The sequence below is a fragment of the Lontra canadensis genome, unplaced genomic scaffold, assembly GCF_010015895.1.
Source record: "Lontra canadensis isolate GAN:19392208 unplaced genomic scaffold, GSC_riverotter_1.0 scaffold37, whole genome shotgun sequence".
In the NCBI taxonomy this organism is placed as follows: Eukaryota; Metazoa; Chordata; class Mammalia; order Carnivora; family Mustelidae; genus Lontra; species Lontra canadensis.
The window spans coordinates 9733054-9747812 of NW_022631031.1; the positions used below are offsets into that span (position 1 = coordinate 9733054).

The 14759-nt window shown below is 44.2% G+C and overlaps 1 protein-coding gene across 1 annotated transcript in view; it reads left to right on the forward strand.

Annotated features, from left to right (window-relative positions):
* The first annotated feature begins 851 nt into the window (after nucleotides 1-851).
* TPD52 (tumor protein D52) overlaps nucleotides 852-14759 on the forward strand; it is a 102042-nt gene continuing 88134 nt past the window's right edge. Inside the window, exon 1 of the mRNA XM_032869138.1 lies at nucleotides 852-1286. Coding sequence (XP_032725029.1) covers nucleotides 1268-1286 — 19 coding nt within the window. The 5' untranslated portion in view covers nucleotides 852-1267. The remainder of the gene's footprint in view (nucleotides 1287-14759) is intronic.

Below are 14759 nucleotides of genomic sequence, written 5' to 3' on the forward strand. Positions count from 1 at the left end.
CTCCTCTAGCTTATAAACTAATAGGTTCTAACTTAGTAGGGCTGTGAAAAAGTTAGGGCTATAGCCCGCGGCTGGAGAGATGAATGACGGGTGAGCGCCACAAGAGAGAAGGCCGAGCCCCGTGGGAGTAGGAGAAATGAAAGAGGAGAGATCTCCTCTGGTTGGGGTCCACAGAATAAACTTCACGGAGAAGCTGGAGATGCAGGCAGGAAGAAACTACACTTCACTTACAGTGCAATGGCATGGAGGAAACGTGGAGTCGCTTCAGGTGACTATGGATAACTTTAAAGCATATTAATAAAAGCCTAGTACGTGTGGAGTACTTTATACTATGCTGAGAGAAGGTCAAGCCAGAGTTTCCAGATACATAACACAAATGGAAAGTTGTCTCACTCGCAGACCTAGATGGCCTATGAAATTGAGTACCGCTTCAGAACGACATATTCAAAGTGGCATCATGGAAAACGAGTAAATGCAAAAACCACTTTGAAAACAGAGCGCGGATGACAATGATTAAAAGTGTTTTTGCTGGATCTTCGCACTGTTGATCAGTGACTATGAAGCCTTAAAACGCATTCCTAATTGGTCTCCGAAAAACCCGCACTGTCTGAAAAGAGAGATTCTTTGTAATTTTCCCCTTTTTGCTTGTTTCGCTGGTTATTGAGGATACCAGCGGATGTTGTTCTGGCAGCAGAAGTCTGCAAGACTCTAACGGAGCAAAGAGCCATTGGCATTTCTTGAGTAACCTGCCGGTGTTTTCTACTGGGTAAGTACGCAGGAGCAGGGGCTCGCGGAGGCCGAGAAAGGGCAGCTTAGCTGCCTCGGAGGAAACTTTTGATATTATAAATAACTTGAGGGCGGGACGCCAACGCCGGGCGGGTTGGCGAGCGCTCCGCACGCCGCCTCCACGGTGGCTGCCACCTCCTCGCCACCCTGCTCCTCCCTCGCGGCGGCGGAGTTCCTCCCCGGGCGAGCCGGCCGGCCCAGCCCTCCCAGCCGGGCACCGCCCGCCGCGCCGACGTGGCCGAGCGCACAGGTCGGCCGGGTCAGGTGGTTGGGTGACGCCCCGGGAAGGCGCTCCCCGCCGAGGGCGGGCGGCGCCACCGCGCCCGACGCCTCCGGGGGAGGGGACTTCGCGGGAGTCGCGGGCGGAGGCGAGGAGGAGCGCGGCGCGGCGGCGGAGCGGCGGGCGGGCGAGTGTGCGATCCGAGCGGGACCGGCAGCCGGTGGCGGAGGCGCAGAGGACGCGAGGCGGCGGGCGGGAGACATGGACCGCGGCGAGCAAGGTGAGGGCGCGGGGACCGCGGGCGCGGCGTCTCCGGGATGGGCGCGGGCGCGGCTCCGGAGGGCGCGCGGCCGGGCGCGGGAGCAGGTGCACGGCGTCCGCGGCCGGCGCCGGAGCGCGAGCCGAGCCTTCTTCAAGTTGCATCTTCCGGATCGGGTTCCGGCATCCTGGCGGGGCCGAGCCGCGGGGAGCGGCTCTGGCGGGCAGAGCGGGTTGATGGGGCCGCGAGTGCGCGCGCGCGCGACTGTGTATGGATGTGAGAGGGGGAGAGAGATGCAGACCGAGAGACCGAGAGACAGAGGGGAGAGACCGAGCAGGGGGTGGGGAGGGAGAGAAGGGAAGAAGGTTCTGGGTGGCGGCGAAGGCGCAGGCACCAGGCTCGCGGAGTCGGGGCTGCGGACCGTGATGCGCTTTGGGTAGAAGGCGGTGAGACGGGAATACTGTGCAGCTAGCTCTTGTAACTGGTGGAAACTGAGGAACTGACGACAGTGGGTCGTTTCGCCGCTCAGGATGGGAACATGACCCCCCCCCCCCACACCATATTGAGACTTTCTGCCCTCGTCTAGGTTACGTGGTTAGGATCTTTGGTGGCGTCTGAGCCTATGGCGATGGTTTTGGACGTATACGTGTAATATGAGAGGTGTTCCTAAATTATGTCCTGGTGGTTATGGGTTTATTTTGGGGGAAGGGAGCTTTTCATGATAAGGGGCGTCTTTTACTCATCAAGGTGAAACCCGTAGTCTCATTATTACTGCCTTGGATGCACTTGTTTCTGAGAATAGGATCTCAAGTGAAATTGTCTCCACTAGAATTATTGTATAAGAGAGATGTAAACAGGAGGGCATGGCTTAAAGGTTTGAATATTAAATATTTAAATGTTGCTTCATCGTTGTGATAATAACCCAGTAACTGTAATACAGATGCGTGGCACGCTTTTCATTTTTTTTTTTTTAAGATTTTTATTTATTTGGGGGGGGTGGGGCACGCGCAAGAGCGAGGGTGGGGGAGGGGCGGGGGAGCAGGAGAAGCAGACTCCTGCTGAGCAGGGTGACCTGTGCTGGACAGGGCTCCCGGCTTCATCCCAGGACCCTGGGATCATGACCTGAGCCAAAGGCTGACGCTTAATGTACTGAGCCATCCAGGCGCCCGCGTGACACGCTTTTTGAAAGGTACAAAAATGATTTAAAAAAAAAAAAAAAGGTAATAATGTTAAGGTAAATTTTAAGAAGTGGTCATAGGAATTGCTCATATTTTGAGTTCAAACGCAACAGTTTTCATTTTTGCTTATTACTCTTTGCATTTACCTTTATGCATACTTTTTATGTAAATGAAGCCATATTCCATATATATTATTTTGTATTTTACTTTTGGTAAGGTGTAGGGATCTTTGGAACCTTCCAGCCCATTCTTTCCCCCACCCCTCAGATTGATCTTAGACTTAACATAGGAGTGCCTATATTGTAAACATTATATACAATATGTAATTTATATATGTATATATGTACGATAAGTAATACATTATATATATTTTTTGTATGCACCCATGTTGTTTAGATTTAAGCTTATTGAGGTTAGAGGCATGTACTTCATCTTTGTCCGTGGTAGGGTAACATGGTGATTTGAACATGGTAGATATTTAAGTGTTTGAGGCAGAAAGCTCATCTCAGATCTTAAATATATTGTTAGGAGAAGGCCTAGGAGCCTCCATGTAAGCCAGTACTATTCTGTCTGTCTTTTAATGAGGGTGTCCGGGATGACAAACATGTGAACATGCATATTTGTATCTGCCTTACATTGTCATATTGAACATAATGGTGTTTTTAGAGTCGCTGTGTTTGGTACTTTTCAAACTAGATTAAGTAGCTGTTTGAGTAAGTGAATGGAGTGACTAATTTTATTAGATTTGGCGTTCTAGTTTGGCTGGTGAGAATCACAGTCATTAGTCCCTCTGTGCTGATGGCACCTTATATGGTTTTTGTAGGACTAGTTTTTCATGTGTATAGTTTAAGACATATTTTACAAGTTCTTCGGCTTATAAGAGGAGCCTTTCTCTTTCTGACTTTCAGATGTTTTCCTCAGGTAGTCATGTTAGTTCTTGTTTTTAATTGTCATTCCTCGAGGGCAAGGGAAATCCATCCTCTTAAAGTGGGGAGTCTGAGAACTCTGCTCAGAATGAAAGATGAGTCACCTGCTTTGGAAAGGTCCTCCGGCTCCCTCAGCTTTGCTGTGTTGCAACCATGTGGCCTTCCTTTATACTTCTGGTTCCATGTGCCTGTCTCTTTTGCATTTTCACCTTTTTATTCCCATGGCACAAAGTAGGTGCTCAGAAATGTTTGTGGAGGGGCACTTGGGTGGCTCAGTTATTAAGCATCTGCCTTCTGCTCAGATCATGATCCCAGAGTCCTGGGATAGAGACCCAAGTCGGTCTCCCTGCCCAGTGGGGAGCCTGCTTCTCCCTCTTCCCCCTCATTCATGCTCTCTCTCAAATAAATAAAATCTTAAAAAAAAAAAAAAGAAGAAGAAATGTTTGTGGACTGCCAAAGATGGAAAGGAAAAGTGACCAAGAGCACCTTCCGGCTGTTGGAACCTCTCATGTCCTCCCTTGGTTCCCACTTACTCCTGTTCTTTTTTCCCTCTCAGTATTTTAAAGGAGCAGAACTCCATGGTTAGGCAGAGAAAGTTGTTAATAAGGCTGTGCTGGACTTGGAGGGTAAGTTTATAGGTGAGGTCTTTGAACAAGCAGAGTGGATGGCTCAGTCTTCATTGAATCCATAGTGAAACTTCTGGCTTAAAGGAAGGGGAACTTGGGATTGTAAACCTGCATGTCCATTATCAAACAATGCTGGCTGAAAGAAGGTTTATGAAACTCTTTGATTCTCTCTTGAATTGTGATTTTTTTAAAGTACTTAAAGCCACATAGGAACATGTTAAGATTTCTTTAACTTTTTAGTATGCATGGAGTTGCATTTGTCTGTCCCCTAAAAAAAACCAAAACAAAAACCAACAAAGCCATACAACTCTAGATGTAAAATAAAATACCCGACCTCTTGTCTTAATTGCACTTTTTTAATTGAAAATATCTCCATATGTGAAGTCGTCAAAATCTTTCCTTTGCTCCCTTTTTTAATTAACAAAGCTATAAAGTTTGAGAACGGTTTTCCTTGTGTTTTATATGATGTGTTCTAATGCTCTTCAGTATCTGGCTGGGGTTCTTCTGTTTTCCCCACCTTCTCCTGATCCAGACTTTGTACACGATATTCTGCTTATATTGAGAGCTTAGTCTACAGTAATTGATTTGAAACCTGCCTTAAAAAAATAAAGATAAATAAATAAAAACACACCATAATCTGCATTATGCCTCTTAAGAGTTTCTACCCAGAAACTAAGCATAACACATTGAATGTGTGTGGTGCTTCCTACTTTGAAAGTGTAGTGTAGCGTGCTAACTAGAGCATACATTGTGTAAAAAAAAAACAAAACCCAAAAACAAAAAAAACAGCAACCCTGGCTTCCTTTTATGGTGCTGAATAAATATTTACACTTCAGTTGTGTCTTATGTTAGTAATAACCTGTAGTTTAGCACTATATTGAAGTGGCGATCACCCTACCCGTTAGTGCATTTTATCTGTGTTTGAATTCACACAAATCTCTCTCTCACACGCACACACATGCACACACCCACACACACAGCCACACACACACCCCAAACCTTTTATTTTTCAGGGAGAGAGGGAAGGCTACTGCAGCCAAAAACCTGGGAGAGGAGAAGGCTGCAGGAAAAGTAACACAATGGTATGTCACTGTAATTTTAGCACTGTAGTTACACCTTCAAAATAATAGAGATGTCACTTACTTTAAAGTAAAACAAATGTAGAGATGAATGGATAACAGTATGGAGAGTCTGCTTGCAGATCTCAACATTTGACCCACCCCAGTTCTGGGTTTCTTTGGTCAAGTCTCGCTTTCCACATGGTACTAATGTGTTTGTTGTTGGAATTCACTTCCTGCATTTATTTTTATGCAGCAGCCTGCCTGGTCTCTAGGGCCCAGGCTGAGTGGTAGGAGGGGTTGTGATCTTTAGCAGGATCTCAAAACAGAATAATCTATGCACACAATAAGAGCAAATGTACTCATAATTCGAAACCAGAAAGAACAGCAAAATCCCCTGAATTTATGTGTTTCTAATCCTTTTGTTGTAGGCTAAGATTATGTTATTTTCCTTTGGGGTTCATTATTTCTGTTTTAATTGTTGACTGTTGTAAAGTCTCTCTTCTGAGACTCTCCCAAATTTTATTTGCATTTGGTACAGAAACCATAATCTTAGCCATGTATTTTTATTAGAAAAATATCCAGGGGATCAAATGATTTAATGTTTAGTTGAAGTTAAAAAACTGTTTAAATTAAAAATACTTTTTGGAAGCTGTAACTCTTTCATTTTAGAGAAATCGGAAAACAGAGAAAAAGAAAAAGTCACCTGTAATCCTACTGTGAAAAATCATTATTAACTGCTTTATACCCATCCATACATCTATGTGTACTTTTTTCTTTTCTTTTCTTTTTTTTAGATTTTATTTAGGGGCGCCTGGGTGGCCCAGTCGTTGGGTGTCTGCCTTTGGCTGGGGTTGTGATCCTGGTGTCTCGGTATTGAGCCCCACATAGGGCTCCCTGCTCAGCAGGAAGTCTGCTTCTCCCTCTTCCAGTACCCCTGTTTGTATTAACTCTCTCACTCTCTCTCTCTCTGTGTCAAATAAATAAAATCTTAAAAAAAAAAAGATTTTATTTATTTATTTGACAGAGAGCGCCCGCGAGAAAGGGGGAACACAAGCAGGGGAGTGGGAGAGGGAGAAGCAGTCTTCCTGCTGAGCAGGGAGCCCTATGTGGGGCTCGATCCCTGCACTCTGGGATCATGACCTGAGCCAAAGGTAGATGCTTGATGACTGAGCCACCCAGGCGCCCCTCTATCTATCCTTTTACACAAGTTGCAAAATAATCTCTTATTGAATATTTCATTTTATAACTCCTTTTTAAAAATTTTTAAAAGTTTTATTTTATTTACTTAAGTGATCTCTACACCCCACATGGGAACTCAGAAGATCAAGAGTGGCATGCTCTTCCAACCCATCCAGACAGGCGCCCCTTGTAACTCCTTTTTCACTACTGTGACCAGGTAAATAAGGCATTTGCTCAAAATTGAAACTGACTAAAAGGTTGCAAAATGTAAATCTTCCTCCCATTCCTGTCTCTCCGGGGGGCTATTTCCCTTGGATAGCATTGCGCCATTGTAGCAGTTTCTTCTCTTTCCTCCCAGAGAGATTCTCCCCATGTAGGTATCCATACACTTACTTGAATATATATGTGTGTGGCTATATTATATAAACTGTAGCACACAAATTCTGTAGCACCTGACTTCCTCCACTTAAATACAGTGTATGTCCTAGAGATTATTCAGCATAGTGTTACAAAGAGCTGCTGCTTTTTTAATGGCTGTCTGCACGTGTACCATGTTATGTATGATAATAGGTGATGTTTGACTTGTTCCCTATTGATGGCCAATTAACTTTCCCCTGATAATGTTGCTTTTAAAACAAATCTGCTGCAAATCAGTTTGTATGCAAGTCATCTGATAAATGTGCCAGTATGTCTGTAGGAAGGATTCTTAGAAGAATGTGACTGTTCAGTTTAGATAGTGCGAAATCGTGCTCCATAGAAGTGGTGCCAGTCCTACCCACCAGCAGTGTGTGGGCATCTGCTACCCTCCATCATTGGGCCTGGGTGTTGTCACACTTTTCCCTCTCTGCTTGTCCTATATGGAAAGAGGGGTTTCTTAGCATATGTTTTATTATATATATGTATATATATTTTAATATGAAGGTGGTTTGGTAAGTGTAAGATCTAGATTTCATTTTTCTGTGAAATGTCAGAACATATACTTTGCCCAAAACAAAGAAGTTTTGTTCTTTTTTCTCCCTCGATTGCATTATGTAGCCCTTTCTCCACGGTATGAATTGCTAATGTATTTTTTCCTCCTTTGTCTTTAACTCTTTTGACTTGATAGTGATTTTTTTTTTCCAAGTAGAAATACTAATTGATGGCTGTTTGCATTTTTAGCTTCTAGCTTTTGAATCATTCTTAGAAATGCCATCCTCACTTTGAGTTTCTGTTTTTATGGTTTTATTTTTTACATTTAAATCTTTCATCCATTTGGAGTTTATTTTGATAAAAAGTGTGAGGTATGAAATAGCCCCGCCCACCTTTGGCTACTCAGTTTCCCAATATCACTCACTGAAAAATGGATTATTTCTGTATTGATTTGAAATACTACTTTTCTCATATACTAAATTTCTGTTTTCTTTTTTTCCCATTGATCCATCTCTGCATTCCCAGCAACTAAACTAAGGTATTATAGCTTCATAATATGTAAAAATACCCGGAAGGGCTGGTCTCCCCTGATTACTCTATTTTTCTTTCTTTTTTTAAGTAGGTCCCGTGCCCATCAAGGAGCTTGAACTCATGACCCTGAGATCTGGAGTCACATGCTCCACCAACTGAGCCAGTCAGGCATCCCTCTATTTTTCTTTTTATTGTTAGATTTTTTCCTAGCTATTCTTGCCAGATTTCATTTCCAAATGAACGTTAGAATCAGATTGTCTGGATGAAAATTCAACAGAAATCCTGTTGGCATAGCTTTTCTCCCTCTCTTCTCTAGGTCCCCATTCCCATTCCCCATTTCTCTCCCTCTCTCCCTCCATCCCTCCCACCCTCCTTTTCTCCCTTCCTTCCTTCCTTCCTTCCTTCCTTTTCTTTTTTTCTTTCAGGAAGGGGTGGGAGGGGCAGAGCAGGAGAGAGACAAAATCTTAAGCAGGCTCCACACCCTGCAGGGAGCTGATGATGCAAGGCTTTATCTCATAACCCTTAGATCATGACACGAGCTGAAACCAAGAGTTGGTTGCTCAACTGACTGAACCACTGAGGTGCTCCCCACCAACAGTTATTTTTAAAGGGAAGGGTGGGTGCCTGGGTGGCTCAGTGGGTTGAGCCTCTGCCTTCAGCTCAGGTCATGATCTCGGGGTGCTGGGATTGATCCCCGCTTTGGACTCTCTGCTCAGCGGGGATCCTGCTTCCCCGTCTCTCTCTGCCTGGCTCTCTGCCTACTTGTGATCTCTCTCTCTCTGTGTCAAATAAATAAATAAAATAAAAATCTAAAAAAAAAAATGCTTGTAGTTTTATATAAAAATCACTGAAAATCTGTAAAGAGAAGCTAAATTGGTACTTTATTTCTGAAGTATTATGTTGACTGTGTGTGTATACATATACAGATATAGGAAGGGTTACATTTTTGTTCTCTAAAGCATGTCGAATGTAGTGCTCAATAAATACTTTCATAAATACATTTCCTCTGTTGTTCTACCAAAGCTTAAATGTGTCCTGACTTTAGGAGGCATGGATGGTCTCAATACATTTTAGAAATTCTCTTTGAATACAATTGAGAAGGCTAAGGGATCCATGTTGACAGTGGTGGAAAGTACATGCTACTAGTTTAAGCAGATGAGAATTCTGCAAAGAGAGAAAAATGCAAACATTTTGGCCATTGGGGCACTTAGTAGAAGGAAGACCAACCTATCATTTTGTTGGTGTCAAGTGAGTATATCACTTTTGGTATATCACTTTAATTAGAACTCAGAATGATATTGGTGATGATGGTGATACCACCAGCTGGCTTTTGCAAAACTCTTATTAATTTTTCCACACATTATTTCATTTGAGTCTTGTAAAGCTGGTGGGTGATCTGACTGTTATTAATGAGGAAACAGAAACTGAATGATCGTGTCTTCCCTGTACATATTGTGCCAGATGTGGTGAGTGCCGTGAAAACTTTGTCCCATATCTCTTGTCTCCAAGAGAAGCACCAGGAGCCCCAGAAAAATTGAAGCTACATTTGTTAACCAGTTTAAAGTCCCATGGGTACTTCATACTTCTTAGAAATGGTTTTTTTTTTTTTTTTTGCCAACTAATTAAAATAAAATTGGAATCTGAAGGGACACAGCTTCAGCCCTGCATTATAATTACCTGAGTTTTCCAGCTGGGGTTTTTACTGGATCACTTTTAAAAATACTCCTCCTGCTCCTCCTAATACCAGCAACAGCGTTTGCTGAGTATATGTTATATGCCAGGTTATGTTCTAAATGCATTTTTCTGATACCTTCATAAGAAACCCGTGAGCAGTGCTCTTAATATCCCTGCTTTACACAGGAAGAAACAGGTGTAAAGGGATAGAAGAAGAACTTTTCCAGGGGCAAACAGCTTGATACAGACAAATCTGGGTTTTAAATTTGGGATATTCCGCTATAAAATACATGTCTTTACACAGCATATGATACCACCTAAAAGTTATATGCAGTCTCCTTTCTCCTTTCAAAGGTGTGGTTCAGAAGAGCACCCTGGTCTGGGCTCAGCCACAGATGTAGGGCACTGAGGGGTGTATCTTTGCCAGAACATGGCTGTGTGTCTGTCCTTGTGCAGAGGCACTGATTGTAAATTTTTAGGGCAAAGAGTGCTGGGCTTGAAGTTATATCTGGGTTCAAAATTTGGCGTCCTCATTTTCTGGAGAATGAGTTGCTGGATAAGTCACTATACCTCCTGGATGCTGATAATACTCCAGATATCAGAGAAAATTAAGTTAAAATCTGTGACTAGCTCTTGTGCTGAATAGCACTGATTCTGAAATTGAATATTTGGTATTTCCATAAAAGGCTCAGTTTGTGGTTTCCGGTTCAGAGCAAACATTTAATTTACTTAGGGGCAAACATGGTAGGATGCCTGTGCTCAGGCTCACGGGCACGAACAGAGAAACAGACAAGAGAACTAGGTCCCTGTAGTGAAGTGGATGTTATAAGGGGGTGTTGTAAGGGCTTGCATAACCCATGGAGGAGGAAGTGAGCAAGTCCGGTTGGGTCATCAGAAAAGATTCTCGGGGCACCTGGGTGGCTCAGAGGGTTAAGCCTCTGCTTTTGGCTCAGGTCATGGCAGGGTCCTGGGATTGAGCCTGGCATAGGACTCTCTTCTCAGTGGGGAGCCTGCTTCCCTCTTTCTCTGCCTGCCTCTCTGCCTGCTTGTGATCGCTCTCTTTGTGTCAAATAAATAAATAAAATCTTAGAAAAAAAAAAGATTCTCAAAGTACGTAACCTTCGAACTTGGACTTGAAGGCTAAGCAGGGTTCTTTGTAAGCAGTGAAAGAAGGATAAAGAAGGGAATTTATGGAGGAGAGTCAACATGGGCAAAGGTGCTGTGGCATGAAAGGGCAAAAAGGTGTTTGTGAATCCTCAGAAATTCCCTGGATCCAGAATCTTGGGTCGTCACCCAGATTTGGGACGGGTGGGGGTGTGAGCAGTCCTGAGTGCCGGGATCAGGAATCAGGACTGTGTTCTATAGGCGATTAGTAGGTGGTTAGGTGCTTGGGAGTTCAATTTTTGAATATTAATTTGGCATTGAATAGAAAGTACTAGCAAACCAGGTATAGGGTATCACTATATTCCTAGCTGGTGTTAGCCTTAAGAAATAAGACTGCCAGTTATTTTACCAGCAAAATGGGTTTATTTGGAAATAACAGAATTGCAGTCCAGTACAGGTAAACTGTGGCAAAACCACAGGGAAGTCCACCAAACAAAGGAGAGGAATACTCTTGTAGAAGTGGGAAGCTAAGAATACTGTCATAAACAAAAATTCTATTGGAGTAAACTGGGAGTTACTGTAAAAAAAAAATTATTTATTTTAGAGATTGCAGGCGAGAGAGCGGGTGGGAGCAGGGGGAGAATCAGAGGGAAAGGGAGGGGAAAGAATCTCAGACAGACTCTGCCCTGAACACGGAGTCCTGTTCCATGCTTGGTCCCACCGCCCTGAGATCATGACCTGAGCTGAAGCCAAGAGGCCGACGCTCAACAGACTGAGCCACCGATGCACCCCTAAACCAGGTGTTCTATTAGACCGGCTTTTCACTGGCTCAGCTGGGACGTCTCTCATTGGCCAGGCCTGTGGGTGGGTGGGGGGCTGCAGAAGGAAGCCTTCCTTCTTCCTGCTGGGATAGTAAAATAGTATCTGTGTGCACGGTCCTGTCTCTTCCTGTTGGGTGTGCAGTTGACTCCAAGAGTGGTAGGGCAGGAGGCCTGGGTGGCTCAGTTGGTTAAGCGTCTGCCTTTGGCTCAGGTCATGATCCCAGGGTCCTGGGATGGAGTCCCACATTGGGCTCCCTGCTCAGCGGGGAGTCTGCTTCTCCCACTCCCTCTGGCCCCCCGACCCCGCTTGTGCTCTCTCTCTCTCACAAATAAATAAAATATTAAAAAAAAAAAAAAAAAAAGAGAGTGGATAGGGCAAGAGAGCTCCCCCTGCCCACCCTCCCAACTCCCATTTTAGGGAGGTTTCCCTTTATTAATTTTCACACCAGAGGTGAGGGTGCCGGATTCCTGAGAGACGGCTATGTGTCAGATGTCAGGGGTGGAGGGGATCTGAGGGTAGAGAAGAGTAGAGAGGGGCTTTCAGATTGCATGGAAGAGGAACTGGGATAGAAAGTCTAGAAAGAAGAGCCAGACGCAGGGAGGGAGAGAATGAATTTAGTTTGGGGTATGTCACATTTGAGGTCTTTCCAGTTGCCTAGAGCTGCATTACAAACCATGTTAAAACCCAGTGGTTTAAAATAACAGCCTTTATTATGGTCATAGATCTGTCATTTGGGCAGGACTTGGTGGGGACAGCTTGTCTCTGCTCAGCCTCAGCCAGGGCAACCTGAGGTATGAGACGGGATCATGAAGGCTTACTCACTCCTGTGAGGGGCAGTTGTACTGGGAAGACCTAAGCAGTTGGGGCTCCTCGGCACCTGTCTCCATCTTCATGGTCTCCAGAATAAAAGCCAATGCTGGTCTGTCTGATGATGGTTATTCGCTTGCCTGTGTTGAGTATTACTTTCTTGCTGGAGACTGTGCCGTAGACCAGACAGCGGGCAGCCTCAGGATGCCCAGCCTCCTGGCGTGCAGCCCAAGCACCCCAAGGTGTGACTCCTCACAGAGAGGCAGGCAGAAGCTGCGTGGCTTTTTATGACCTAGCCTCAGGCGACACTTCCTTCTCCTTCTGTGGCTAAGGCCAGCCCTTATTCAAGGAGGGGGAGGAGGGGGAGCGGGGGGTGGGGGTGGTGGAGGTGGTGGCGAGACTTCACTTTTGGTGGGAAGTGTCTGAGACTGTGTGTGTTTGAAAAACCACTACCCAGGTCTCCTGGGACGATTGTGTGGGTGGGCTGGGGAGGGAGATACGGATCTCTAAGAGGAGCAGGGCAGGATATCGGGGATGGGGAGATACGCGCTACTGGAAGCTGTTAAGTTGCTGTGATGGCCCAGGAAGAAAAGTGGAGTAAAATGTAAGCAGAACTTGGATGTGAACCTTTCAGGGCCGGGAGAGGAAGGTGCAAGTTAAGCCACAGGGAGTTCAACTTTGAAGAGCTGTGGAGAGGCCAAGTGGATGGGGCAGAAGGAGGAGATACTGGCTGGTACTGAGTCCCCACAGTGGGTAATGCTGAGAGAGGTTCACGCTCCGTGGGGAGTGGTGGGCTTTGCTTGCCTGTACTGAGTGTTGGTTTTTGTTTTTGAATGCAGAGAGGGTGGTACTTTGACCTTTGTGCGCATTTGTAAAATGAGAGAAAAAGCCAGAGAGGCCTGGGAGAGTAATAGGCTTTGCTTTTACTCTATATGTCACTGGTTTTAGTTAAGATGCTTTATTTATTTTTTTTTTTAAGATTTTATTTATTTATTTGACAGAGAGATCACAAGCAGGCAGAGAGGGAGGAAGAAGCAGGCTCCCTGCTGAGCAGAGAGCCCGATGCTGGGCTCGATCCCAGGACCCTGGGATCATGACCTGAGCCGAAAGCAGAGGCTTTAACCCACTGAGCCACCCAGGCGCCCCTAGTTAAGATGCTTTAAATGCAAAGTGCATTTTAATAGTCACATCCTAGAGTTTGCCCTTCAAGGAGCTCAAGTCTGTGAGCAATAATTCACTTTAATGGTAACAGCCTTGCAGAGAGTAAGTGCTTATTAAATATTTGCAAAATGAAAGTGCAGTATTCTCCATTCTCTGGGTACTAGGAGAGCCAGAGAAGCAGTTTTGCCTAGAGGTGACATTTGAGCCAAATCCTAGTGAAGCTGTGATGATTATCATTATTATTTTTCTTAAACTGGTGATTTCTTAGGGCAAATAGGAAGTTTTGAGTGCTCGCTTTCGTCATGGAGTGTCTCGGCTCTGGGATTCGTATGTGCGGCATGTCTGGATTTGTCAAATATTCTCTCCCAGGTTCTCTGAAGAAATGATTTTCAGTCCCGAGCGGCAAGTCCCAAACTGGAGTCCATCAGCTGTTTCTCTGGGGTCATTGTTGGAAGGGAAACCTACATTTCAGTTGATTTTTCATTGATTTTTAAATGGAATGCTCATCCCTCCAGGGATTAAGTGCAAATTTTGATGAGTTGTAAAGATAACATGACAGATTTCTCATGGTTTAGGGACTTGTATTTTTCGCAGAATTATGATCTGTTCTCAGACTTCCTCTGTTTAGCTTCCAGAAGGGACTCCAGCCCCGGGAGTCTTGCTGTTTTGCTGGTTTGCCTCCGGCTAGGGCTGTGGTCACTGCAGCTGGTCTGATGATGTTTTCCGAGTCTGATTATTCTATTTATAATGGCAGCTGTAGCTGGTAAGTTTGAAAAGCCATGAACTCTGCTGAAACAACCAACTTTTCAAAGTGCACTAGGTAGCTTTGATAATTCCCTAAAATCCAAAGGGAAGCATAAACCTCAAAACACACACCTGTCTTTGAGCTCCTCTCAGTTTTCTCCTGGCATGCTGAGTTTTTTCTGTGGGTCTGTTATCCAGCTTTGCTATTTCCCCTTCCTTCAGCATTTCTCTCTTTTCCTGTCTTTTTTCTCCACCAAATTTCCATTTTCATCTTCTCTTTTTATCTTTCCCCATTTTGGACTATAAAGTGGTGCTCAAGAATTTCGTGGTTCTTGTTCTTTTCATTTTGCTTTTTTACTTAAGGGATTTCATGGATTTATTCAAGATATTTTATGTTTCTTATTAGTGTTAGCTTGTCTCCTGTGGAAATAAAAAACCCCCAAGAAACAGATTTCCTAGTTTGTTCATTTATTATTAATTAATTTCATTGCTATTGTGATGTTAATTTAGCACTTCCTCTCTCTCTCTCTCTCTCTTTTGGCATGTTTGTAATGATTCAGAGCTTAGAAAAAATATTTGAAATTATTAGTCAGGAATTTTCAAAACTCATACCTTCTTAGTTTAATTCTTTGGGTTTGTGTATGAATTCTGGGCAAAGTAGAAACATTTAGAGGCTACGTAATTATTAAAATTTGATGGAGAGGAACTTTTGATTTTTCTTTATCCATAAAGGAATTGGGGGAACGTGATTATTCAGCTGCAGTTCTAATCC